Source organism: Balearica regulorum, chromosome Z, assembly GCF_011004875.1.
Source record: "Balearica regulorum gibbericeps isolate bBalReg1 chromosome Z, bBalReg1.pri, whole genome shotgun sequence".
Classification (NCBI taxonomy): Eukaryota; Metazoa; Chordata; class Aves; order Gruiformes; family Gruidae; genus Balearica; species Balearica regulorum.
This window is the reverse complement of record NC_046220.1, coordinates 83,061,546-83,089,205: the sequence shown is the minus strand read 5'-3', so window position 1 is coordinate 83,089,205 and position 27,660 is coordinate 83,061,546. Positions and strand designations below refer to the sequence as shown.

The following is a 27,660-nucleotide window of genomic DNA, read 5'->3' as shown; positions in this document are numbered from 1 at the left end:
CCTTGACTTTCCAACCCATCCCCTGCTGCCCCGAGAGCCTCACAGGCTTCCCACTGTGTGTTGTGCTCCCTCCTCCACCATCACCCAGCACTTCCACACCAGGGCTCAGCTAAAACCTTTCCCACAGATGCAAATTTGCCAGGAATTTTAAGCCTTGGTCTTTGGAGAGAGCAGGACACCAGAGCTGAAAGCCACCTTTCTCACCACAGAAGGTGGTGTGCACCTGGACACACAGAGGAAGTAACTCCTGCAGCTTAAGTACTGCACCACAACCAACCCCAAGCCCCAGGAGACGTGGGGAGCAGACCCCCCATGGCAGGCATTGATAAGAACAAAGCACCTTTTCATTGGCTTTTTGGTCTCTGAACCTTGGCAAACACTTTGCATTTTCCTGTTACTGTTTTGTTCTGGTTTATCCCTTTTTTTTGGGTTTTTTTTTTCATAATCACAAAGTCTCATTATATTCGTTGGCTTTCTCAAAGCTCCAGCTCCCTGGCGTGATGCAAAAGTGCGTGCGTCACGGCATCAGTAGAAACAGACTTGTTCTTTACACTGAAAAACAGAAAAGCAACCAGGACCTGGGTCTGTTCACAGGCTGGAGAGGAGTATATCAGCTCAGGAGGCAGGGTGCCAACTTTGCACACCCGCTTGCTCCCTTAAACTTACCTCCAAGAGGCTGTTTTCAAAGAGGACTCCCCAGAGTCCTCTGCAAAGGTGGCAGCTCCACGCGGGTGCCCTGGTGCATCCCTCCTCCCCTGCACCATCCGCCCGCCCAGCCCTGGCTGGCAGGAGGGTCCCAGCACCTCTTTATGCCCTCTGGCTCTCGTGCTGGCCTGGATGTCACCTCTCCGCAAGGGACGCTGCCAGTGAGGTGGGTTTCTGCAAAGCACGTCCATCCCCATTTCCCATTTGAAGTGCAGACCATAGGGAAGGGGCCCGTGCTGTCTCCCCATTCCCATCGTGGGGCCAGAAAGCTGCGACCAGTTGTGCTGGTGTGCTAAAAACAGGAGGTCGGGCAGAGGAGAGGCACCAGCGTTCCCTGTTCAATGAGATGAAAGGGCAGCAGCACTTTTGCACAGGTATGTTCTGCAAAGCATCCATCCAAACCACCCCCCCTCTAAAAGTGATATTTTCTAGAAGTGAAACTGGATGAGGGATGTGTACCTAGAGCCCACTCAGCACCACACCATGATGCTCCTTCCCCCTGGCCAAATGGACAATGTGACCGTGCTTTAAAGATGGTACTCTGGTGATGAGATAGGCTTCCCCATCACTGCATTCCCAACTCCAGTTACTACAGCATCAGTCACAGCCATCTCCCGATGCAGCAGCCAGAGGACAGCACTTGTTCTTTAGCCTCCTCCTCCCTTCAGCCCATACAGAGCTCCCAAGGAGGTCCTTCATCTTCCAGACACACTGTCCCACGGACAGCAGTGCCTTACCCTCCCTTCCACCAACACACACCAGACCAGCATGCTTCAGCATCTCAGGTGTTTCCAACAGGTTTGAGCCCTGGAGCCAGCACCAGCCTCGAGGAAGACTTTGGTGCCTGGGGAATGAATGTGAGGAAGGAATAGTTTGGAAAAACATTCACAGAGGAAAACATGGCAGATATTTAAAAACATGGTGGGAAAGAGAGAGATATGAAGAAATCGAGTGAAAGTAATACCAACAGCAGTGCTGGGCAGGAGGACTTCTCATCTGGCGTAGAACCAGCCTCATAATGCGTTTGCTGTAGAGCAGCAAACTTTGTGCCTCTGCAGAGAGCCAGAGGGTGGGTCTAAGCCTGGGTCTGCCAGCACTGAGGTCAGCCCAGGCTGAAAAGACCTCCTCTTGTTTGTGGCTTAGGTTCTAACAGAAACAGGTCCAACGCGAGGTGCTGGGCTGTGGGTAAGGAACCCTAGGACAGGGGCAGGGGTTCAGCACAGCTGGTCCCACACCGTCGGGATGAATGCACCAGCCAGTGTAATATATCCCAAAACCTGCTATGAGCCTCCTGGACGTTGCTGAGATCTGGCCCTTGATTTTGTTAATGGGGCTCAAAATCGCTTGTTACAGGCAGAACAGCGTCACACTGGACACCTGACAAACGTACTTTGGCTTCCCCAGCAGCACCCCAACTCCCTTCAGGAGGAACTGCTTGCTATCCAAGGGTTGGGGGATTTACCCTGCCTCGCTTCGTCTTGGTCCATGTCCTGTCTGTCTAAGCTTGTAACTGCCTTCTGGTAATATTTTCCTTCCTCAGGACACCCCAGCCCCTATAAAAGAAGAACCATCACGTACCATCTGGGTCTGGCAATACAGAACTCTCCTGGCAGATGACTCAGAGCAAGATGATACACATCTCCAGGCTACTTCTGTGGTCCCCTTTGGCAAAACACCCAGGATTTCCGTCGGCAAGTTTGTAATCACACGTGCCATACGGATTTTCCTACTCAAATCAAACGAGTCCATGGACAAGGAATTATTTTTCTCTGCAGGCTGAAATAACTCAGGTGGATAAGCCCAGTGAGGACCAAAGCAGTGGTTGTACATCCCATTCAAGACCTCAGGTCTCATTTTCATTTTGGAAACCTCCTCCGGTCCTCGCAAGCCTGGAAACCCACCCTCACTGCCAATAGAGGTGAGAAGGAAGGAGTGACAGGGGCTGACATGACATCCCTCATTTTGTAAGGGGCCAGCTGCATTTTGTGACCTCCCACACCGGGAACACAGCCTTTGCTTCTCCAAGACTCATCTCAGGCATTAAAGCGCTTTCTGTTGATTAAATAAATCCAATTCCTGCACACACCAAAGTCACAACATAGTTTCACTGTACCAGACCACGGAGGACCAGGGCAGTCTATTCCTGACCATTGCATACAATGCAAGTGAGTACAGAACACCGAATCCATCTCTCAGATAGGGGTGAAAAAAAAGAGAAAAAAAAAAGCAAAAAAACCTCTAGGTGAAACGTTTTTGTATGAAAAACCCAGCTGAAAGATTATGATGAATTGGTTTTATTCCCTGCATCCAGTTGATGCTGTTCCATTTTCTGCAATGATAGCATTTCACTTCTGGGGTTGTGGGCTATTTTATCTCACTTCAAATGAACCATTTAAAAGCCTTTCCCTCCTCCCCTCATTTTGCTGAAAAACTCAAAGACAATATAAAACTAGGAAAATAAATTTTCAGCCAGCGAACCGGAAAATCATCATCATCATCATCAAACCCAGACATCTCTGTTTTCACGTAGCTCTAGTCCCCAGCAACTCAGGTCAATAGAAGTTGAAGCTGAGCTGCTGGCCCATCACCCATCACTCACCTGTGCATCCCCCCGCTGCTGCTGAGACACAACAACCCTCGCTCTGGGGACCAATTCCTGTGCTATATTCCTCCACATCGCAAATGAGTTGCCGTTTTTTTCATCTCACAGCTTCAAAGAGTGACCTCGGAGACGTGAGTCTGGCCACCGCTTGTTAATTTAACACAGGAAGGAGTCGGGTAGACGGCTGAGCAACACATTAAGGGTGGAGGGTGGGTTTTGCTGCTGCTTTGTAACAGCAAGAAGGTATTTCAGTCCCTGGGCTGTGGGTCACCCTTCAGACCTTTCAGATGGGAAGTTGAGGGTCTCCATCACCCCAAATCCCTGCAACCTCTGGCTCCCTCCTGCCCACACAGATTCACCCATACCATTCCTCCCCACCCACGCCAGATTCACACACCAGTAATCAAAGTGTCAGACGGTGTAGGTTAGTCTGCAGCCTCCAGCTAGGTTTATTAGGTTTGTTGCTTACCTCCAGACTCTCCCAGAGCTGCACTTGACACATGATATAACCATTACCTCAAATTCATATAGAGATTTCCCACTCAGACCAATGATGGCTGAGCAAAACCAGCTCAGTAAGTGCTTTTAGTACATAATGGATAAAATTTTCTCCGTTTAGCCTCATGGAGAGCTGCGTGCAGCCCATCAGTTTCAAAGGAAGCCCTGCCCAGAGGAGGGAGTTCAGGACTGCAGACAGGCTTTGCGGACGGCCAGCATGGGAAGGGATGCTTTTTTTTATAGGCTTGCATGCAACTGAAATATTCACTATTAAGGGAAAACAAAAAAAAAAAAAAAAAAGTGCCTTGTAACCCCAAGCCCACTCATGTCATGCTATCTCTGCACAGAAAGCCTCCTAATTCCTTATCTCAGCCCCTGGAGATTTGTGGGATATCACAAATAACAGCTCGACAAGATAAGGCTTCTTCCAACACACTGGTCGCTCCTAACATCTATAACGCCCCATTGTGACGGGCCTGAATGGACCAGTGCCTGGGGGTGCTACATCCCATCCATTTTCAGTCCATCTCTGCTCTTTTCCAGATGTTTTGAGCAAACATGGTGTTTCCTACCCATCCCATTCTCACACCTTAGATGCCCATCTCCAAACCCTACCAACACCCTCACCTCCCACCAGGAACAGCAGAGACCAAAGACTTGGCTCAATTTTGGCCAAGCAAAGCTTAATCCACTACCGGTCCCTTCCAGCTCCTAACATTGCAGGAAAGTCTTAATTTCAATTAGCCACTCGTGCAGTAAAACCCCCCCGATGAGGAGGAAAGCTGTCAGGATCCGACCGTCCAGGGTTTACCACCGCGGTAATGCGAAACCAGGCACGCCGGCAGCAAGATGTTTATAGCCCAGTGATTCATAATACTGCAGAGTTTGCAGGAAATGTAACACCATTCATGATTAAGAAATGCTCTTGTTTTCTGCTAAATATATAAAATAATCACTCATCCTCTGAGCAGCAGATGCAAATTATACATAGTATTAGCCTCATATGCCAACCGCTATAATTCCGGTGCAGCATGAAGCTGTTTCCCAAGGCTCTAGAAGTCCCTTAATCTGCCTTTTGACGTCAAATGACAAATTTCTTGCCTGGGATCATTAACAGGATGACTAATGAAAGCTGATAAGTGAATTTATAAATGAAATTAGAGATATTAATATTAAAGGCCAGGCTACAAGAAAGAGAAACTTGGAATTAGCAAACCACAACAGCACGCGCGGTAATCTGCATGAGATTTACAGCTCCTTTCCTGATGGGCAAATTAGAGACATGGTATTTTCCGCCTGGAGGATGTGGAAACTGCCAGGCTTGACGGACACCTCTCCTGAAGCATTAGCACTCCCCGTTACCTTCCTTCAGATGCTGCCTGAGATCTTAGAAAAGCTCCTGCTGAAATTTGCTAGCAAATGCTACGCCAAGGCTGAAAATATGCCAAAAAGTCTCGCAAAGATAATTGCATCACCCAACCCTCATGTAAAGAAAATACCTTTAGACTATGACCAGTTTGCTGCCGATTACTTTTTTTTTTTTTTTTATTAAAAACCCCCAGAACACTAGATTACCATTTTACTCATCCCAGTATAAATATCAGTTGAGCACTTATTTTGGATTTATGCACATATAAGCAACTTTACTACTTGGTGTCCAGTCACACATCCAGGCAGCTTCATTATGAACCCACAGCTCATCTCTGACTCCAGCTGCTCCTCCCTGAGGTTTGGACCTCATGGGAGAATCTATCTAAGCCTCAGCTCCCACCAGCTGATGATGATCAGCCCTGAATGGACCAAACATCCGCCACTGCCCCAAAGAGCACAAATGAGATCCTACCCAATGCTGCAGGGCTGCAAAGAACAGGCACCTCCTCTGCAATCAAAAAGAAGAAGAAAAAAAAAAAACAGAGGAGAAAGCTTCCTTTCCCAGTTTTCAAGCAGACGTATGATGGAAACAGGTTGGTCAGGCAAGTGCTGATGGGCGGTGCCTCCTTGCGCATCCACAGCTTCTAAAAAAAACCAAGATCCCTTTGAATATATCAGGACCTTGCTGCCTTGAGCTGGCAGCATGACCAAAGGAAGAGTCAGATGCCACCAGGAGAATGTGAAAGTCCAGAGATGCAACACAAAGCACCGCTGGGGAGGGCACATTTGCTGCAGGGACATTTCCCAATCCCACCCTCCACTGGAGGAGCCCAACATGGGGAGCAGCTGCAGCACGGCAGGTGCCCGAGGGACTGTGTTTCTGAATGTCTTTTAGAGACCCCCTGAGCCTGGAGAAGATGACAGCAGCTTTTTGGAGCAGCTCCTAAGCCAACCCTGGCCTGGTAGGCTGTCCAGCTCCATCGGAGTCCTGCTCAAGGTCCCTTCAAAGAAGTTCCAGAAGGTACCCATGGCCCAGCTTTCTCCTCGTTTAGAGAAATGGCTGCAAGCGGCCAGGAGCACGGGGATGCAGTGAGAGGGATGGAGACATCCAGGTACTTCTCCGAGCTACTGATATCCTCATCCAAACATCTCCCTACAGGTACGTCCTCACTCTGAAGGGTCCCAGCCCATGTGTACCAAGCTGCTCCTTATTGCCTCTCCCTATAACTGGCATCTTCACCGCTTCCAGCATCTGCTTTGCTCCTGACCCCACTGGGCTTATTCACTCGAACCAAAGCGATATTCTTCATTAAAGCGCCACACACCATACATGTGCAGTTTTCCTGCAGGCACATTTTACAGCCTTTAAAGGGAAGGGGAGGAAACAAGAGAGGTTAAGGACACTTACCAAGAGGGATCCACCATAGCATGTGCCAAACAGCCCAACCCAGATGGGGCTGGGAAATGTACAGGAGAAGCAGACAAGAAAATGGGTGAGGAAAAGTCCCAGGAGACTGCAAAACTGAGCAGAGGAGGAACAGGAAGGGTTGTGCAAAAGTGGTGGGGAGGCATGGAGCAGACACAACTTTGCTTTCCCTGTGTCCCGGCTCTGCCAAACTCAGCTCTCCGGCACGGGAGCAGGATCCCTGCAACGACCAGGACCTGCTGCTCTGTCTGAAAAATGATTTATTTTTTTATTTATTTCAGTTTAGAGGGAGAATTCAGCCACTCCCAAAAGACCTGAGTTTCTCCCTAAGAAGGTTTAGGAGTAAGACAAGACTACGCGAGGATTAAATTGGGGGTTGTCCCATGGGATCCTGTGCGGAGTTGCTCACGGGCATAGCACAGCTTGGGAAACCCCAACCCCTTTGCCGACCGACCCACTCTGTCTCCCGAAATTGAACCCAAAAAGGGAGAAAATTATCATTTTCCCCACTGGGTCTTAGCCCCACTCTTGCTGCCCACCTGCAGGTCCCTGCCCTGGCCCCACTGCAGCTGCACATCGCCCTTCTCCTTCCCAAACCATCGCGTTGGCTGAAAAACCTCCCGAGTGTTGTAGTTGACTTCCAAGTTGTGAGCACCAAGTTTGCCATAAACAGCAGTTTGAAGCTCTACTTTATATAGTACCCTTTAATCGAAAAGCCTTGTGCTGTCGCCCGACTCCAGGAGCCACAAGTTTAAGCAGAAATACCCAAATGCCGTGAGATGCCCAAGAGTCACGACATTTGGCGCTGCCAACACACCCCTCCCGATTGCCAAACTAATTCTGGTCTTGGAGGTTATGGATATTGAAGATGATCTAGATGTAGGAGAATGCCTTTTACAAAGTCTCCCCTTGCATGTGTGACATGCTTATTTAATGCTTCCCAAAACAAGTGCTCCCTGGTTAAGGGGAGGCAAAGGCTTTTCTCTGCTGACCTGCTGCAGCACAGGTCCCCTTTTGAAGACCTCTAGAGATAAAAAAAACCTTCCAGTTTTGGCATGAGGCAGCCCCAGCGCACGGTTTTGGTTTAAACCAGCATATAAATGGGCTGGAGGGGATACCCGTGTCCTCGCTACCTTGCCCCGCAGAGCCCCCAAAAGAGCTGTCCTCCCCTCTCCTTCCAGCGGTTGCGGCCATCCTCTGTCTGGTCGGTCAAGAGGGATGAGCCCGTCTTGCTCGTGCTCCCCGTGGCACCTGGAGGGGGGTTTCTCCTACAGGTTTGGGAGGATGGGGCTCCATCGTCCTCTTTCAGCTAACGAGGTGCTCCCCAGATTACGAGCAGGGTTTAAAATGACAACAAAAAAGGAAGCTCAGACTTACTCTAGGACAGTCCTTCCAGGAGGCTCACGGAGGAGGACTCGGCACAAGACCGGTGAGGCTGGAGGCGGTTTTGGCAGCGTCCCGGCGCCTACAGATCTTGCCCCCCGGTTTGGCACCCTGTGCTCTGTCCAGGATGCACCGAGCGATGCCGGATTGCGTTCCTGCTGTGTCCCCACCGCCTCTTCCCCCCCAACCAGAGCAGTTCCTGGGTGTCGTGGCAAACACCCCCCCAAACACCCTCCCCAGCTTCACAGCTGTGTTTGCTTTCTTGCTCAGGCACCAACTCACCAGTTCTTAAATAACACACTTCCACGAGGCCAGATCCACACACAGCAAGGTACATCCAGATCAGCTTTCATTAGTCTTTGCTGATAATTTCCAATATAAGCAAAATGTGACCACTATTTATCTTTTTCTTAAAAACAATGGAAATAATTGTGACACCACCCGAAACCCCGTGTGAGAGACAGATCGGTCCGGCTCCCATTTGGCACCATTAAATGCACGCAGATGTGTGTAAGAGCTTTACACAACCCTTACATAAATGAATCTCAGAGCCCATTTTGTCCGTGTTTGGGATTATCCATCTCCCTGTTATTGACAGAAGTTATTTAAAGCAGCCCAGGAATACAGGTTGGTGCTGGAGAGATGTATAGGCTTTATAGAAATCACTGCATGTGCCTCCACACCCACAGCAGCACCACCGACACATGACTCGTCTTGGATTTCCTCAGCTCACGATGCTAAAATCAAAAAAGGTTATTTTCTTTGTACCAGGTGGCTTTTCAAGACTCAGGAGTGTCAAAGGAATTAAGTCATTAAATTGTGGATGCATTTGATGGATTATGAGCTATGAAAGCCTGGTGGTTACTGACTAATAAGGCTGGGAGGTGGAGGGGGGGGAATGTTTCCTCTTGTAAGAATGTGTTTCTAACAAGACAGGTCAAAATACGATGCAGATGATAAATTGCTTAGCACGAGTTGCCATTAACCCAGCAGTTTTCTGTATTATTAGATTACCGAGGTATCCTCAGAGCATATTGACCAAGCAGTTTTGCTCTGTATTAGCGTTAATTTGCAGAAGATCTGGAGAGGGGTTATTACACTCGCTGCAGTGAATCCGCTGCTCCTAACAAAGGGGCAGCTGCTGGCAGGTGTCCGTAGCGCGAGGTATGTTTCGGAGGGGACTGGGTTTATCTGTGTCAGGGTTTCAGGGTAGTGGTGGTGGTAGGGAATTCCTTTTTTTTTTTTTTTTCACGCCATAAGCCAAATCTCGTTGTCTTACATGGGGTGGGGGTTGAATTTAAAAATAAATAAAATAAAGAAGGAAAAAAAAAAAAATTACATTTGAAAATGATCAGCCCCAACAGGCATGCATGTCTCCTTTCATGCAAGCGAGAAGCACAGCCTCCCTCCTCGGGATGCGTACGGGGACATGTGTCACGCACGGAGCTCAGCGCTGGCCCGGGGCGAGGATGGAGCGAGAACAAAGGGCCACAGCATACACTACATCCAGGGGGGGAGCAGGGGGGCAACCCGCTTGTGCTCATACGGGGGGGGGGACAGGATGGCCAAACAGTTATCGAGATACACGGAAAAGGAAATATGGAAAAGGAAATGATAAATAAATGGGGTTTTTTTAAAAAAAAAAAACAAAACAAAAAACCAGAAAAAAAAACAAACAAAAAACCAACCAACCAACCAAACTCAGGATAAAGCTAGGAAGGAGGTGGAAAGGCACGGCCTTGGAAAATGATGCATCTCTTTGAGGGGTGGCTGGGGTAAGGCAGGGTGGGTTGCTGGAGCCACTTGCTTTTGTTTTGTTTGCTAGCAGCTCCTCTTGAAATTTTAGTGGTGGGGAACCACCGACCTGCTGAATTTGTCTTCCTCTCATTAAAGACAAATAACCAATCCTGTGTCTCCCCACCTTCTGTGGAAATGCAATTAGGACAAGATGCTCCCCCCACATACCCCCCAGCCCCAGCCCCATCTCCTGCTTTCAGTAGCCCTGACTTCCCTCGCTTACTGGTGGCATCCAAGCCAAAACTGGGAGGTTTTGCAGGACCATTTTGCAGACCTGGGAAAGGAGGTCTGGCACAGGAACAAGGCGAGCTGGCCAGTATTATTATCGCTTTGCAGCTGCAGCAAAACTGCTTGCTGACTGCAATTTGGTTGTCCATCCCTCCCTACTTCCAGTATTTTAAGGTTCCTGGTGACTTTCTCCCAAACCCATAGTTTGCTCTTTTGACCAAATCAGGTTATTCAGATGACAGTGGGCCTGGAGGCTTGGAGCAGGAAAAATGTAGTTACAACATTAGCAGCTGGGACGGTTTTTACGAGCCCTGCCTTGCAGGGGTCTGGTGAAGATATTTATAGCATGCCAGTCGCTGCGGGACCGAGGCACGGCAACTTCTCGCCTAGCAGATGGTGGGCAGGGCACTCGCATACATGTATATGTTTAAATATACGGCTAATAGATTAGAGGGATTTTTTTTTTTTCCCCCCTCTCATTAATCACAGTTTTTAAAAAAAAATTACTCCCCCCATCCATCCGGAGGTCATCCCTCTTGGTTTGGTATCAGTCTGGTAAGGAACATGTAATGTTGTAACTAGAATGAAATAAGCGGCAGACCCTTCATCAAATACCTATCTTTTCTTTTTTTTTTTTTTTTTTGATTAATAATGAGGGCTTTCTTTTGGCTATTCTGCGGTAAAACAGAATTCTGCACCAGCACAATGATAACATGGACTGTGCGTCTAGGGAGTATGTACACGCAGACTAATGCTGAGGGGAGATATGGGATAGGAGGAAAAAAAAAAAGTATTAAAAAGCCCCCATATCTGCACTACGGGAAAAAAATCCACTCACTCAAACCTCACGATGGGGGAAAGCAAGGAAAAAATCTAAACAGCAGGATACGACAATAAATGGGAAAACAGCAATAGAAAAAGCACACTAGGTTAATATAGGAAAACTAGTTTCTTTATTGAGAGATCGTATATTAGTATTAGTGGAATCGTGTGTAACAATGTCATCATGCACACAATACAAAAAGGCAAGGCCCACCATGCTATGGAAGGGCAACAGAACAAAAGCAGCGTACACTGAGCAGATGTATAGGCTACAGCACATTACATTTCAGCAGGGTATGTCTCTACAGAGAGATTTACATCAGAAACTAGGTAATGTAAAAAAATACAGACCATGCTTTAGTTTTAGTACAAGAAAAAGGTGAAGATACACAACCAAAGGATATTTGATACAGAAAATTACCCACAAAATAAGAACAGGAAGTAATTTAGCACAGCAGAAAAAAATGTTATCCCTGTTTAATGGAAAACCATTTTGCCAGTCGTCTCTTTTCGCAAATCAAATTTTAGAGGGGGTGTTCACCACGTCGGAGGTGAGCTAGCGGGACGGGACACTTGTGGCTGGTGGGGCCGGGCGGGATGGAGCGTGGGGCCGGCCGGGCGAGCGGCTGGGTGGGCGCCCACGGGGGGCACGGCCGTGGCAGCGGTGCCGGGGATGCTGCACCCCTCTGCAGGCAGCTCTCGCCAGCCAGCAGCTTTTGGGGGGTATTTTAGCCCCCGTCTAATCACAGATCTTGCTCCCCAACTCTTTCCCGATTTTATTTTTGGAATTAAGGCCAATTGCGTTTCCTCGCTCGATTTCCCCTCCCCAGTTTCTTTTTTTTTTTTTTTGGGGGGGGGGGGTCGTTTGGCTGCAATTTGGGGGCGTTTGCACACACACCTCCCCCCCAAAGCCCCTGAGGAGGCTGAGCGCCCAACGACCACAGCAAAATGAATCCACTTAACAGGAATTTACAGTGCAATGTACTCAGCTAAACAGGATGAAGGTACAAAAATGGCTGTTATCGTCTACAGCTACGCTGAAATGGCCTGGTGGCTACGCTACACGGCGAGACGGGGGGGGGGGGGGGGGGGGGGGGGGGAAGGAGTGGGTGTGTGGGGTTAAATTAAAAAATAAAAATAAAATTTAAAAAAAAATAAAAAAAGGAAAATGGATCTACCGAAGCACAGACTGGAGGTGCAGGCGGGAGATGGGCAAGCGGCGGGCGCCGGGGCGGCCCCGGGAGAGGATTTGGGGGGGGTCGGAAAAGGGGACGGACACGGGGACGGACACCCCGCAACGGGCACTGCTGGGGGCTGGGGGGGGCGCGGAGCCCTGCGCGGCCGCGGAGCGGGGGGGGGGGGGGGGGGGGCTCACCCCAACCGCCGACCTGATCGCTGGGGTGGGGGGGGAGCGGCACCCCTCCTCCTGCCGGGGGGACCCGGCTCCCGGGCCGAGCCCACCGGGCGGGCGGGGCGGCGCGCAGCCATACGCGCCCGGCCGCGGTCCCCGCTCGCCCACACGCCCGCACGCCCCGGGACGCGAACCCGCGGCCCCCGCGCACGGCGCGGTACCTCTGTTGCGCACGGAGCCGAAGACGGGCAGCACCAGGTAGCCGACGTGCACCAGGACCATGCTGCGGCCTTTGTGGCGCGGCGCGGCGCGGCCCGGCCCGGTCCGGTCCCGCCGGCCCCTCCGACGCGGCGGCGAGTGGCGGCCGCCCGCTCCGCCGGCACACAAAGGCGCCCGCCGCCAATGGCAGCGCGCCGACCGCCGCAAGGCACGCCCCCTCCGCCGCCAGACCACGCCCTCCAGGCGGAGGTATCGGCCAATGGGAGACGACGGGAGGGCGGGAGGGGCGGGGCGTGCGCAAGCCCGCGGTGGGCGCGGGCAGCTGGGCGCGAGTCCGCACGTGCGGCCGCTGGCGCGCGGGCAGGGGAGGGCGTGCGCGCCGCCCGCGCGGGGGTGTACACGCGTGTGAACGGACGCGCGCAGAAACAGCACGTACGTGTGCACGCACGGGTGCACGTGCGCAAGTGGGCACGTGCATGCGCACGCACGCGCTGCACAGGAGACACGGGCACACACGCGTACAGGTGCATACGCACACGCAAACACGTGTGCACGTATATGGGCACCGGCACAGGTGTGCAGACACGCACACGGGCACATGCGTGCACATCAGCATGCATGCACGCACGCAGATGCGCACACAGGGACAGATACCTGCACACACCATACACACACGCGCAGTCCCGTGCGCACATGCGACTGCACAGGCACGCGTACACACATAGGTGCAAACAGCCGTGCAATCACACACGCAGACACAACACGGGCACACACACACACACACACCCCCTGGCCAGCAGTCGGCACGCACGGCCCCCGCAGCCCACGGCCCCTGCCGACACCCCTGGCTGCGGCACGTATGGGAAACGTGCGTCAGAGCGGGCCCAAGGCTGAGGATCGCGCCGGCCGCAGGGCTGCGAGGGGCCCGTCCCGTCCCCGTCCCCCTTCTGTCCCCATCCCTGTCCCCGCCCTGTCCCCGTCCCGTCCCCATCCCGTCCCCATCCCCGTCCCCATCCCCATCCCCATCCCCATCCCCATCCCCATCCCGTCCCCATCCCCATCCCGTCCCCGTCCCCATCCCCATCCCGTCCCCGTCCCCATCCCCATCCCGTCCCCATCCCATCCCCATCCCCGTCCCCATCCCCATCCCCATCCCCGTCCCCATCCCATCCCCATCCCCGTCCCCATCCCCATCCCCATCCCCATCCCCATCCCCATCCCCATCCCCATCCCGTCCCCGTCCCCATCCCCATCCCCATCCCTGTCCCCATCCCCATCCCCATCCCCATCCCGTCCCCGTCCCCATCCCCATCCCCATCCCCATCCCCATCCCGTCCCCATCCCGTCCCCGTCCCCATCCCCATCCCATCCCTGTCCCCGTCCCGTCCCCGCGGGCGGTGCAGCAGCCCGTTGTGCAGACACCGCAGTTACTGACAGAACTTACTCGTTGGGGCATGGCTGACCTAAAACGGCTCCGGCCGAACGCGGAGGGATGCGGTGAGCATGTGGAAAACCCAGGGGGCTCGGAGCCGCCCTCATCATAGGGCGAAGAACCCCCACGGCTTAAGGGAGGACACCCCCCCCCAAAAAAGCCCAACCGGACGCGCGCCCCTGTTCATTTACGACCGTTGCACAGAAGTGGGTATGAGCCCTGTTGCACAGGGCAGGTTTCTGCGGGGCGCAGGGTCCCGGGAAGCGTTTCGCTGTGCTGCAAACCAATTTTTTGTGCCTTTTCCACCCTGGCCCAGCCGGGGGTTGTTTTTGCCGCCAGCCGGTGTCCCGCCGTGGGGAGCCCCCTTAATCCCCGCTCAGCTTTATCCATCCCGTGCATCTGGCGGGTTTCAGCGCTCGGCAGCTTCCTCACGTATACGCGCGATGGATTTGTTCGCCTGGATTATTGCATCGGGTTTGTCCCTGGGTTTGTTTTGTGAGGTTTGTTTTTTTTTCCTGGTTGGAATTAAAAGAGGGGCTTGGCAACCGGGATGTTTAACCCTTCCCCCCCTCCCCATCCCCGCAGCCCGAGGGCAGATGCCTGGCCTGGCGGTGGGGACAGCTGCCTGCCCGCCCTCGCTGCCTTCTCCAGAGCTGTGACGTCCACCCAAAAGGGCTCTTTTGGGTCAATTTTCGCACTGCTGCTGCTCCGAGCTCCCCTCAGATGGGAGCAGGAAAAGTCCCAGGTGCCCACAGCCTCCCAGCGCCCATCCCATTGCATCCCAGTTCGGATTTTTCCCTCCTGCCTTGCCGCCCTCTCCGTGCCTCCCAGGAGGCTGCACTGACTCCGGGAAGGTTTTCCATGGGGGAAGGCTGGATCTTGTCCCCCGCTGTCACCGTGCTGCTCTGAGCAATGCCCGTGGCCGTGGCTTGGGGTTTTTTCCCCACGGTTATACTATAACAAAACGCTTCCCACGTCCTGTTTGTGGTGCAGCGTGGAAAAATTACCTCTTTCCACCCATTTCTACCGGTGGCGAGAAATCGTTTCCAGGAGCAAGGTGCGATCTGCCTGATTGCGCTGTATTAAACGCACCCTGCAAAGGCACAGGGCTTTCAGCTCTAAAAAGCCTGGAGAATGTAACGCAACCAAATCTCTCCTCGCTTGATTCACCCAAGGAGAGATTTCCACCTTGCCTCCACTCGCCCGTCCCCGCCATGACGGCTGCAGGACGGGCTCTGAGGGATTCGCAGGAGGTGCGTGGACCCTGCACGGCACCCCAGCGTCCCCTCCGTAGCCCCCTGAGATGGCTGCTGGCCCCGGGCCAGGGGCTGCAGCCCCACCACTGGCTCCGGTTGCCTTCGGCAGCTGCTCCCGCAGCCCCCGGCCCCGCTGCGGCAGTTGTCGCGGGTATTTCGCAGGGCTCAGCTCTTGCTGCTGTTGCTTTTCATCCGTGCACACTCTCCGCCCCGGGACACCCGATCCGTCGCTGGGGCTTTGCATGTCATGCAGATGCCGAAAGCACAGGTCGATGTTAAAATTAGCCCTCGGCTTCCTCCCACCCGCGTGGCTGGTACTTTTTGGTGTCCCCCAATGCAGCTTTTGGGGTCCCAGCACCCCCAGTTTGCGGCATCTTCCCACTTTTGCCCCAAGCTCTCTTTAAAAATTAGCACCACAAAACTCTTCTTCAACGTGATGTTCTCCAGCCTCGTGGATGTCACCGGTGTACATAGGGAGTAGATGTTTTGGAGATGCTGCAGCACAGGCATCGGGGCACCAGGGCTGTCTCACCCCTTGGTCCCAAGGGGAAGGTTTCTTCCCTTAGCCAGGCACGCACAGAGGATGTTCAAGAAATACAAATGTGATACAGAGCAGCCGTGAAGTCCTGAGGCACGTGTCAGCCGCCATCCTCGGGCAGGTCTGGGGGGACACCATAACTCTCAGCTCATTTCCAGACCTGGCAGTTGCCCTCTGCCCACGTCGAAATCCTTGGTAGTTTCGATACAGTATGGGATTTTTCACCTTCTCCGCAAAACTGAGCTGGGTGAAATCCTTTGGGAAGTAGGGATGGGATTAGCCGGCTCAAAACCTGATGAGTCAGCATCCTTCAAATCGGGGTTTTTCACCAACCTCTGGCAGGATAGCGGAAAAAACCCCAGTGAAGGACTTTTTCTGGCAGTTTCGAAGCCCTGGTTTGCTCAAGAAGGACATCTCACACCCCCAGAAGCTATTTCATGGCAGGATGGGGAGCAATGGGATTGACGGCACGAAAAGACCTGATGCCTCGCTCCCAGTAGGGATGAAGTCTGTATGGATAGAGTTATCTGTTTGCTAGAGGACGGTCTGAGCCTTTGATTATTTTCTGATCTTCAGCTACGTTTTGGATAATGATTTCCTTGGGAGCACATCTTGACGTCAATAGTGATACAACCGTGGCGTGGCCATGGCCTCTAGTGCCATGGTTTGATGGTGCTTCTAGGGGAAGGGTGGTGGATCTTACAACACCCATTACGAAGAGGAGATCTGGGGTTTTGAGGGTCTCAGGTCTTAGATGGGGGACACAAAAAGCCTCTTTGGCTTGGGAGACCAGCACTGAAGATGACAACCTGTAGCGAAAAGTGGCAGTGGAAATATTAAAGGCAAAATGAAGAATGGATAAAGGGTGAAAAGGGAGGAAAAATCTCTCCAGCAAACACCATAGAATCGTACCGTGCCTGGGAGCAAGAGCAACCCAAACCCAGGTGGGGAGCCAGAAAGTGGAAGGCTTCTGGTTCATGAAAGGACTTTATTTGAGATTTATTTACACTGCAGTTTAACCTGTGCTTGTTTGGCTCCTTTATTTTCTGCCTCAATTTTCTCTCTTCTGCCTTTTACCCTCTTTTTTTTTCTTTTCTTCAAAAAAAAAAAAAAGGGGGGGGCAAGGTACAGGAAATCATTATGCATTCACATAACGTTAAAATGAAATACTGCTGCATTTTAATTTTACAGTTTTATGGGGAGAAACTAAGAAAACAGGTAAAAACATCACATCCAAAGAGCAACCATTTGAAAGATGAGAAAGAAAACACCGTGCCCCTAATTTTGCAAGAGCAGATTTCAAATACGCAGCCCAGGACTTCTCTGGACTAAAGCAAGAGGTAGGTTTTCCTCTTGCCCTGAGTGTGGGGATTTTTGGGAGCTCACAGCTGCTCGGAGGGACCCAGTGCCCATCCAATGGCCTCCTGAGCTCATTTAAGAGGGATGGCGATTTGTCGCAGCAAAGGGGGATGGGAGTTGCGTTGTCCCCATTTATGTCTCATCACTTTGCTAAAACTGAACTATTTTGCTTTGAGAAATTTCATTTTCTGTTTGCGCCAGTATGGCAGCCTTCAAAATAATGTCATTTTTCTGACATGTGATAGTTGTTGCAAAATAGGAGCTGGCGATGTTTTGCTGTAGTGAATTTGGAGCGTGATATTGGGGCTGATTAAATGCTTCCTTCGAATTATACTTTTGACTGCCCATCCTCGACATTGATCCTGTGCCGCCCTACGGAGTGGGCAGGGATTGGGCTTTAGGATATTTCACATCACCCTTTTTCAAGAAGAATGGCCCCAAGTTCATCCTTTCTCCTCCATCCTGCCTGTATTTTTGGGGTGTGTTTTCAGCAGAGGTGCTGGTGTGTTTTCATTGCTTGTGCCCCCAAAGCTATCCCCATCCCAACATCCCACCAGTGGCTTTGGGTGGCGACTGTGGCCGGTGCAAGAGTCGGAGCAAAAGGGAAGCCCTCTCCTGGCAACACACTCAGCTGCAGCCTTTTTTTGCAAAACATTGCAGTTTCTGCTGCTAATCGAAGACATCACAATATTTAATCTGTGAAATCCACTCCTGGATTTCAAGGTGGCTTTGCACTAACCAAAAATAAGGCAAGGTCGAGGACCCCTGTCCACATTTCCAGATCCTGGGCTGGAAACCCAGAGAAATGACCCTCCCTCAGACCGGTTGGTGATTAATTACCTTGAAATCACAGCTGGATGATTTAATTTCATCGTTACATCCGAATGATTTGATTTCTTTTACGCTTCCTGGGGCCCATTTCCCCACTGCAGGATAGATGCTGGCTGCACGGGCAGGGTCTGGCCAAGGCAGTGGAGTCCAGCATGGTTAGGAAAACAACAAAAAAAAAAAGTGGTGTTTTTACGACCGTGAGCTCTTTTGCCTGTTTTTGGGGGCACTTTCCCCCATTCCAGGGGATGCAGCGGAAGGTGCGATAGCAGCCCGGAGCCTGTATCCTCCGCCTTTGGTGCCATCTAGTGCCTTCGCACGGGCTGCCTCCAGCCTGGGCTTTCCGAGCTAAAACATAATTGCCCAAATTGCATTAAAAACCTTGAATATTTCTTGCCAAATTACCTCCTTTGCAGACCGGGTGCTGCTGAGAGCCCTCGCCTCCATCCAGCCTTTCCGTGGGGCTGGAGCCAGTCGAGCTGAGCCTGGAGCACCAGGAATTAAGGGGATTCCTCCCCTGGGGCATGGGGAAGGGGAGGATGTGGGTGTAAAGCTAATTTTGAAGCACTTTTGAGAACTTTTCTGAGCATTTTAGTTTTGCTATACCCTTGTGCAAGCTGGGAGTGGTGGTCCAGGGCAAGACCTCTCACACTGGCCATCGAAGGGTGGGGGAGCTCAGCATCACCCCTCCAAAAACTTGGCCATAGGATGCAGTACTGCTGCTTGCTGTGGTATAAAGCATTGTAACACCTTTTGGGTTGGCAGGGAGCTCAGACCCTATGTTTTACCAGCATCCCAGGCACAGAAAAGGTCCTCAAATGCTCTCAGGAGGCATGGAGGATGGTCAGGTGCGCACCAAGGACTTATCTTCCTTTTGCAATGGAGGAGATGAATTAAACAGCATTTTCAACTCGCCAAGTCTTGTCTGAAACGTGTTGTGAGCTGCCTTTTGAAGTTATCCTTCTTTTCATTAGGATTTATTCACTGTGTTTTGTCTTCTTCTCTGGGTGTCTTCAACCTGCTCTTCACCTTCCCACCATTGTTTCCCAATGGCTTGAGTCTGCCCTGGGGTACCCCAAAGGTGACCTGCACCCATCTCGCCAGGTCTGCAGGGGACAGTGGTTTTCAAACCTAGGGGGAAACCCACCTTGTCTGATGAAAATAAGATGCAAAAAAACCCCCCCAACTGAATGAAGAACAATATCGAGGCCAGTTTTGTATCTCCTGCACCAGTGGAGGGGCAGCATGCTGCTCTCCAGTCCGTTAATCACGTCCTCAGCATCATGTGTCAGGGCCTGAGGTGGTGGCGTGGGCTTGGTTGCACGAGAGGAGTCCAAGGAGTGTATTGGGGCAGTCTGATGCTCGTCATCAAGAATACATCTACAACACACCCATGGCAAATGAGTGCATCAGCACAGGTAAGCACACAGTCTTCAAATATTCAGGGGAAGGCATCTGCTTACTCGCTCCAGCCTAAGTAATGCAGGATCATTTGAGCAGCTTCCCACCTCCCCAGGAGCCAACAGACAGCAAAAAGCCCCAAGATTGTGTTAGGTGTTAAGGAATGGGTTGAATGTCTGGTTATTTAGTGTGTCCTGGGGTTGTCAGAGCAAACCTCCACCCAGCCCCGAGCACCTGGGGAAGGGCGTCCTGCAGATACGCTGCTTCCCCTGCATGCTCCTGGCTCCCACGCCTGGCTTTCCTGGGCCAGACACAGTTTGTGGGCACTTAGTGACTCCCAGTCATTGGATTTTTTCATCATTTCAGGGTCTTTTTTTAATGAGAGGTATTTGGGAGGCTGGTTGGGCAAAGCAAAGCAAAGGAGGTGTTTCTACAAGCTGGTGCTCCCACATCTGATTGTCTGCCAGGATTTTGTCCGGATAACCTCCATCTCTTAACTGTCTGGAGCTGAAAATGGTTCTTTGAAGAGCTCTGGTCCTTCCACAGACCAAGGGTCACTGTCACTCCCTGTCCAGCCTAATGTTCAGTGTGGGATTGGAAATGTGACACTAACAATCCAAGAAAAGGCCCAGCACACATAAAGAACCACCAGCAACAAAAATGATCTGACAAAATACCCAAAACTGCTTTGCCCAAATCTGTTCACTAACCTGCATCACCACTTTAAGTGCAAAATGGGTTTCTTAGGGTGCCCTTTGCCCTTGCTGCTCTGAGCAATATGGATGTTGAGGGATATTAGTTGTTTAACGTAAATAGTTAAGTTTCAATTAGAATAAATGACTTAGGATTATAATAGGGTGTGATTTGTGCTGTTTGCTTAGCTTTACTTAGCACGAATAGCTAGATTTACTGAAGCCTTTAGGCCGCAACAGAGGTATTTTTCTCAGTAATTTTCCTAGTAGTTTTCCTAACAGCTATTACAGTGCCGTGTTTAGTCTTTCAGTATGGGAAAGTATTTTGATATCACACTAATGTCTTTCCCAAGTCTGGGACTCTTTGGTTCTCCGTGCTCCACCAGGAAGCGCAGGTGCACAAGGAATGTAAACCAGAAGATAAGGAGGCTCCAACCTTCACAAAAACTGCAAAAGCTGCAAGTCAACAAGGTAAGAGCCTGTCTGGACACAGAAGAAGAATCCAATTAGATGTCAGAAAACCCCAAAACAAGAGTCACCATTGGACTAAAGGACACGTGGACAGCACGTGAAGGGCGTGTGAGGGGCGGGTGTATGGGTCCCAAGGCTATGATTGCCCCGGGATTTCTTCGGTCTCAGTCCCTCTCTTTGGAGGCAATCAGCCCAGGCTGTTCCTGCTGCTGCACCTTTCGATTAAATTAATTTTATAAAATCCAATGTCTGAGACTCTGCTGCAGGAAATCTAGGGTCGAGCCTGAAGAAGGAGGAAGTGTGCCCAAGAATAAGTGTGTGTGAATGCTCAGGCAGCAGCTCCTCCTTTAACAATAGAAATGAGGAGGGGGCATCCTCCTCCCGGGGATGTGCTGCTGGCCAAGAGAAGAAGGAAAGCCCAGCCAAGGTGGTTTCCAGCCCATCGCCGCATCGCAGAGAGCTTCGCCGTGGCTCTTCATGCAGACGATGGAACCCACCAGAGCTGTAAAACATTAGCAGAAGGGAGGTGTTAGCGAGATGTCAGAAGACAGATCTGAGGCGCTCAGCTGGTGATTTGTAACTGGCAGAGCTCCTGCGAGGGGTATTTTTATTTGGTGGTTTTGTCACACATGGTCCGGGGAGAATGTGAATAAATGGACCCGAATGGGAAGCGTAATCATGTGGAAAAGCAGTAAAATTACCCCTTCATGAATCTCTGTCATATCCTGTGCCAGGTGAGATGGGCTTTGAGTGAGAACACATAACACAAGTGACACATTTCCCATCAGGATCTTAAAAGCGTCGCTCCAGCCCAACTGCCTCTGACTTGAAAGCTCCTCTTTGGGTTACAGGACCACCGCTGGCTCGTAACACCACGGATAACCATCTCCTTCGTATCTACAACCCCAGAGGGGGAATTTGAATGTGCCCTGCTTTGAAGCAGCAGCCTGCCCTGGAGGTCCATGCTACTGAACGCTGGGGCATCTAGAGGGCTACAGTTGTAATGACAGGGGAAAATCAAGAGTATTTTAGGATGCAGATAATTAAATTGGTTGGACTCGATCTTATGATCATGATTCCATGACTTGTGGGTGGTAACATTAGAAAAGATTAATTTCCACAGAAGCAATGGGAAGTCACTATTTTTATGAGTGACTTTGGTGTACAGAATTGGAGATTCCACCTAAAAACTGCTGACCGCACAGAGTTGTGCAGCATAACTGTCAATACTGGAAGAGGTGGATGAGGTCGGATGAGCTGGAGTGATGGACGTGACATTGGAGTTCAATCGCGTCAGGTTTAAGGTAGACACACAAGCACCTGGCAGAAGGGAAATGGGAATGATTTGGGTGTTCTTGATCATGGGCCAGTCAAAAGCTATCAACGCTTCAAAGCCACGGGCAAAGCAAACGCAATCCTCAGCTGTATCAGACTGCATTTTGTCAGCGCCAGGCATAGGAAACCCCCTGGAAAAGGCACTGGTAGGACTCCAGGAGTTCTTCATCCAATTTGCATTACCTACAGTAATGAAAAATTGATTTGACAGGGAACTCTTGTTTCTTTTTCCAGCTCTGATGTGGTTGCCTTGGATTCACCCAAAGCTGCCTATGCAGCTAATAAATGTAGAAATTTATCCAAAGTTAAACTTTCAGTTTTCCCCTGTCCACTGCAGCTTTGCCTTGAGATTTCCTGCCTGAAAGATCCTTCCTTCCCAGTAGCGGGCACTCAATTCTAATTTTAAATTGAATTACAAATCCAGATGACTAACCAGCTCCAAGAGAAAACTTCCAAGGAGTATTTATGAATCAGTAGTCGTAAGGACTCTCAGGAATGTGTTTATACCATCATAAAATCCCTGTTATCGAGGTACAGATCTGGGGGGGTTGGAATCCTCAGCTGCTGTTTAGTTTCAGTAAAAGGAGAGCATTCACCTTATTTGCACCAAAGGTGAAAGTAAATGAAGGGTTTGTCTGACACAAGTTTGCGTTTTGCAGATGTGCTGCTCTCCTCCTTTGCAGACAGAGAAGGTCTGGAGGGAAAGCCACAGCAGCTGACATTCACAAATGACCCTAAAAAGGAGATGGGGAAAAACACATAGTATTTCAGCAAATGGAGGTGAGGCACTCGGCAAGGGACACCATTTACAGATTCTCCAGAGAACTGGGGAACTAATCCACTTAGCGAAACCCACTCAGTTCCCATTTTAAGGCAGACAAACTAAATTTTCAGTCACAAAATTGATCTGCATCGCCATGACTTCACTGGGGAAAGCAACAGAAAATCTAACCTGTTTGGGTAGTTTTTGTTAGTTCTTGTATTGCCCCAGAAATGACAAGCCACAAAGCCAAGTGGCTCCTACATGAAAGCCAAGTGGCTAGAACCATGTGGGATGTGCTGAGTGCCACAGGAGAAATTTTAAGCTTTCGATTTGGTGTACCCTGAAGTCCCAAGGCTCTGGGTATCCCTTGGTGATGGAGAAAAGAAGATTTAGGAGATACATCAGCTCTCACCTTTCCACATATGCCCCAAACTCCGCAGCGCTGTTCTCCCTCAGCTGGCAATACATGTGAAATAAAATTTGAGCCTGGTGTCCACCTCCACAGCCAGCACTAAGACCAGAATTTGTATTTTCAAGTTTCATAAAAGCCAAGAACTCAGTGGGGCTGAAAAGCCAACTCGCTTCACTCATAATCAATTTTGACATTTAAAGTATGTGGATAAACAGCTCTTATTTGCACCACTGAGAGCCCTCTCACGTGATAAAAACATCAGAACTAAAGCAAATTCCCTTATTTATTTGGAATAGTAATGGATTTTGTTATTCTTATTTCCACATTGGCTATGAGAAGACCAGCAGGCAGCAGGACTCCAAGTACAGCACAGTGCAGTTATACTTACCTTCCTTCTCTTTATTTGTGGCTGTGAATTCCCAAGTATAATTCAGTGGTTCTCCAAACACTGCTCAGCGTGGCACCACCTCTCATGGTCTGCGAGGACCTGCCCAGAGCTTCACAGCTGGTCTACACATCCGTTCCAAACAGCAGTAGATCCGAGCTTGCCAGCACTGCCTGGCTGCACGAGAAAATCCCAGTGTAATAGCCGTCTCTTGCTCAAATGCTCTTATACTGACCAGCAGAAGGCAGCTGTGAGGATGGGACAAGGGGATGTGGTCGGAGAAATACTGGTGTGAAGGTTGCTTGGGCAGCTGAAGGACTGGGATGTGTGGGGAGATGGAGGCTGGGCAGAAACCGCGTCCCTAGAAGGGATGCCCCAGTCGTTGCTGAATCTGTGCATCCGCTGGTGTGCAGATACGGGGAGGAGCGGTGGTCCTGCCCTCGTCCGGGAGGTTCAAGCAAGCTTTTGCAGTCACGAAATCACATTTATATTCTGGACATTGAAAATTAAACGTGTTACAGCGGGTAACAGTGCTGAATTTGGGCAGTTGCAACCCATTTCCAGAGTTGAAGGCTTTATTTTTGGAGATGTGACAAACAGCAGCGTATTGAATGAGAGTGGGGGGAAAAAAATCCCAAACAAGTTGATATTGTTTAAATAATACACTCTATTTTATTTTGTCTTAAAATAGTTTAACCTTTATGCTACAGACTTGTTTCAAAAAACAGAAGGTCTCATCTTGCACCAAAAATATATATATTTATATATATATAACACTCTGTTTTATTATTATTTTTTCTCCAAAGACCATTAAATACTAGATGGAAAATGAGAACTAAGTAATGAGTGTCTAGAAGAATCAGATTTTTTTAACTAGAGTCGCACGTTTTAAACATTTATATTCTAAGCAATGATTTGTCTTCACTACAGAAGATTCCAAATTCACACTCCAGAAATGCAGGAACTGCTAAACCATGAAGGGCTTGAGCCAATGCACACTGAAGTGGATGGAAAGCCCCGCATCAACTCCAATGGGTTCTGGATCAGGCCCCAAGTGCATTGGTTCTTAGCCATACAATGGCGAACATTTCTCTTTCCTGCTGAGAAGAGCAAAACCGTTCAGGCACCTTTTGCTCTCTTTAAAAATAAAATAAAATGAAAAAAGAAAAGAAAAACCAAAATAAAAACACTTCCTAGCTATCCAGTGATTGCGGTTTTCAGAGCACTACCCTTTCAAATTTATTAAGAGAAAACATGTAGTGTTTTAAATAAAAGAAAACCTGCATCAGACTACAATACATGAATTGTTTAAACAAACACAGTGCACAATTGGAGGAAGTTTGGTTAGGACGCAGTCATTTTTATATATACATGGAAGTCACATCATATACAAAATGAAAAACAAGAGAGTTAGTTTGCATTTTTCATGGAAGGACTACAAATGGGTCCCTGCAGCTTTCTTTAAAACTGATCTTTAAACAAAAATTTTGTGAAACAGGAAAAAAGCAGCCACACTAAATCACTGTTCCAAAGTTACCTTTACAGCATGTGTGCCAGCCCACTGAAATGACGGCCGAGTTGCGTGATTAAAATACGAGGAGAAAAGATCGACAGCCACTACTGCTATATTGCCCCAACAGCGCAGGGCTTTTCCCGCCTGCAATATGAATGGGCTCCATCCAAGCACCGCTCCCTCCCTCCCACCCCCAGAGAAAGAAATCAGTCACTAGAAGCACCACATACATTTTTCTGGCCATGCAATACACTTATGTTCAATGTTTAGAAAGCTTGAAGTTGGAGTATCAATCCCTTAACCTAGTTGATCTTTAAAATGCAGTCATAACCGTTCTGCTTATTAAAAGAAAAAGCTGTTTGTTCTAACTATACCACCAGTGCTGGGTGGGTGTGTTTTTTTTTTTTTCCTTTAAGTTATATGACAGCATAGGTAATTTTATTTTTATTTACCCACAGATACAATTATTGGAAGCCAAATATATTTAGAAACCAGCCAACGCAAGAAGAAAACATAACTTCCCATGTCCTGACTACCCCCTGTTCAGCCTTAAATGGCAAAAAAATCTCATGATAGAGCTGTACAAAATTCCCACTAGAAACATTTCAAATACAAAGGAACATTTTAATTGCACAATAGACATTTAAAGTGAGTATCATCTTGTTAAAGTCTAATCTTTGGTTTTTGCCTTGAGACAGGCTCAAAATGACAGATGAGGGGCATGAATTTCCATATACACTACAGAAACTACAGCCCACTAAAGTAAGTAGTTCCACTGATTTTGGTAGGGTAAATATTCTGGTAGAAAGTGTTTCCTGGATCATACCCTATAAACAATGACAAAACCAGGACAAAAGACATGACCTAAAGCCAGGAAAATGGTGCAGATCTACTTAAAAAAAAAAAAAAAAAAGAAAAAAGAAAAAAGAAAAAACCCCAAAACCTTAAGCCCTGTTCCAGCAACATCTTTTAGGACAGAGTTTTAAGCACTTGAATGGCCCCAGGAGTTTCAGCGAACTGTCCAAGCTGAACACTACACATCTGCTAAAGTGCTTTGCCAGTCTGGGGCTTCGCAAAGTGGCTTTGGGTTTTTTTTGAGATGGTCATTGAAACAAATAAGCAACAGTAGAAATGAGGACTAGAAGCAAAATGTTTTGTTTCTCTCCTTCTCCTATTCCAGGCAAGACTTGGATATAGGTAAAAAAAGTTTAGTTATATTTGAAAAGGAGAGGGATGCTGGGCCTTTTCATTACTTTTCTTTTCTCTTGTGCTTTTGCAATAATCAGCTGCTAGTAAGACACTACTATTACTATTTTAAACCGTAACAAGCTGTTGAAAATGATCAGTGAAACACAGTAGTCAAGTAGACAGAAGACTCAGCACTGAAGAGAGTGTAAACTATAAATTATATTGAAAACAAAAATCATTTAATTAGAAGCTGTTCAGTGCATATGTTATGGGCCGTTTGTATTAAAGAAAGTCCCTCCTGCTGGTAACATAACCAAATCAGCTTGGGTATAAATACTTTTGGCCCAGTTTTCGGAAGCGTTGAATACCCCCAGTTCCACTGAAATTGGTGAGGACAGCATTTCTCAAAGTCACTGATGCTCACACAGCAAAACACTAACTGCTACTAACAAACTCAACATACGGATAAATTAAAAATGTCACGAAGATGGAGGCAGGAAAGGGTGGGAGGATGTAAGTTTGCACACAGTAATTTCTTCAGATTAACATACAAGTTAGTAGCTGTAGATGTGTTTTAAATTTGGAGCTACTGGCTTTTAATTCTGGGAGGGATCCTCCCCTGAGAAAGCAAAAACATTTTAAATCATATTACTGAAATTATACTACATTCTCATGGTAATGAAAAACTTTGTGAGTTTGATTTTCATAATGCCAGGAACAGGCTGAAGCTTTAACAATGAACTTCTGTGCCACAATGGGGAGAAGGAGGGGGGGTCACAAACACAGTGACACTGCATTACAGTAGATATTTGCGTCTGGTATCCTCATCCAAAGTGAGGTCTACCACTTCTGGGGGTGAAGACCAATTCTGCTGGGGAGTCACAGCTGTCCATGATTGTGTTTGCTGAGTGTTAATGTACTGGGAGCCTGAGCCATGCTTCCAGGAAGACACACTCTGAATCACACCTCCCCGGGGATGCACACACCTGTAGCAAGGCAAAAACCACAAAGGATTAAAGCTACTATTGAATTCAGGCACGGGATTCTTAGCTGCATTGTTTTATCCCTTAGGCATCTTGTTAACGTGTCCCTCTCCAAAATGTCCTGGTGGATTTTCCATTTGTAGCGTCCATGACATCTTAAATACCCAGTAACAAAGCTGAGACTAAACTTAAACTCGGTGTTGCGGATTAAATTGTTTTTAAGAACTGAATTCTGCCAGTGGGTATAAAGTGATATTCCTTACAAAATACATGCATGGATCCCAAGGATCTTGAAGAAGTCTGCCCCATCATGTGTAATAATGTGCATTATTCAGAAACGTCAGTTTCCTGCTAGCAGTTTTACCCACTGGTCTTTTTAAAAGAGAAAAATTTTCAGTGAGGCTTGAGGAGACAAAGAGAAATGCCATGTTTCTATATGAAATCCAACCCATGTTAAAATGAGGACATAATGATACTTTTATTACAATAATGACAAAAGAGATCTTGTAATTACATTATTACAGTCATTACACTTGATTTTTTCTTTGGTGTTCTTAACGAAAAATCACAAACATGCTGGGAAACGCTCTCTGCTAACAGTACAGCCCCACTCAGCAAAACATTTAAGCTTTCTTTGATTATAGTCAACAAGACTGAAACATGTATTTAAAGATAAGGACACACTCAAGCGCCTTGCTGAAG

At 49.0% G+C, this 27,660-nt stretch overlaps 2 protein-coding genes across 6 annotated transcripts in view; both read right to left on the bottom strand.

The window, feature by feature from the left end:
* Positions 1 to 12,553, bottom strand: part of ARK2C (arkadia (RNF111) C-terminal like ring finger ubiquitin ligase 2C) — a 48,306-nt gene extending 35,753 nt beyond the window's left edge. For all 3 annotated transcript variants that reach the window (XM_075739755.1, XM_075739756.1, XM_075739757.1), the window contains exon 1: positions 12,405 to 12,553. In XM_075739755.1, the coding sequence (XP_075595870.1) occupies positions 12,405 to 12,465 (61 nt within the window). In that variant the 5' untranslated portion in view covers positions 12,466 to 12,553. The remainder of the gene's footprint in view (positions 1 to 12,404) is intronic.
* Positions 12,554 to 23,923: 11,370 nt separating this feature from the next.
* ARK2N (arkadia (RNF111) N-terminal like PKA signaling regulator 2N) overlaps positions 23,924 to 27,660 on the bottom strand; it is a 49,958-nt gene continuing 46,221 nt past the window's right edge. For all 3 annotated transcript variants that reach the window (XM_075739750.1, XM_075739751.1, XM_075739749.1), the window contains one exon: positions 23,924 to 26,961. In XM_075739750.1, the coding sequence (XP_075595865.1) occupies positions 26,772 to 26,961 (190 nt within the window). In that variant the 3' untranslated portion in view covers positions 23,924 to 26,771. The remainder of the gene's footprint in view (positions 26,962 to 27,660) is intronic.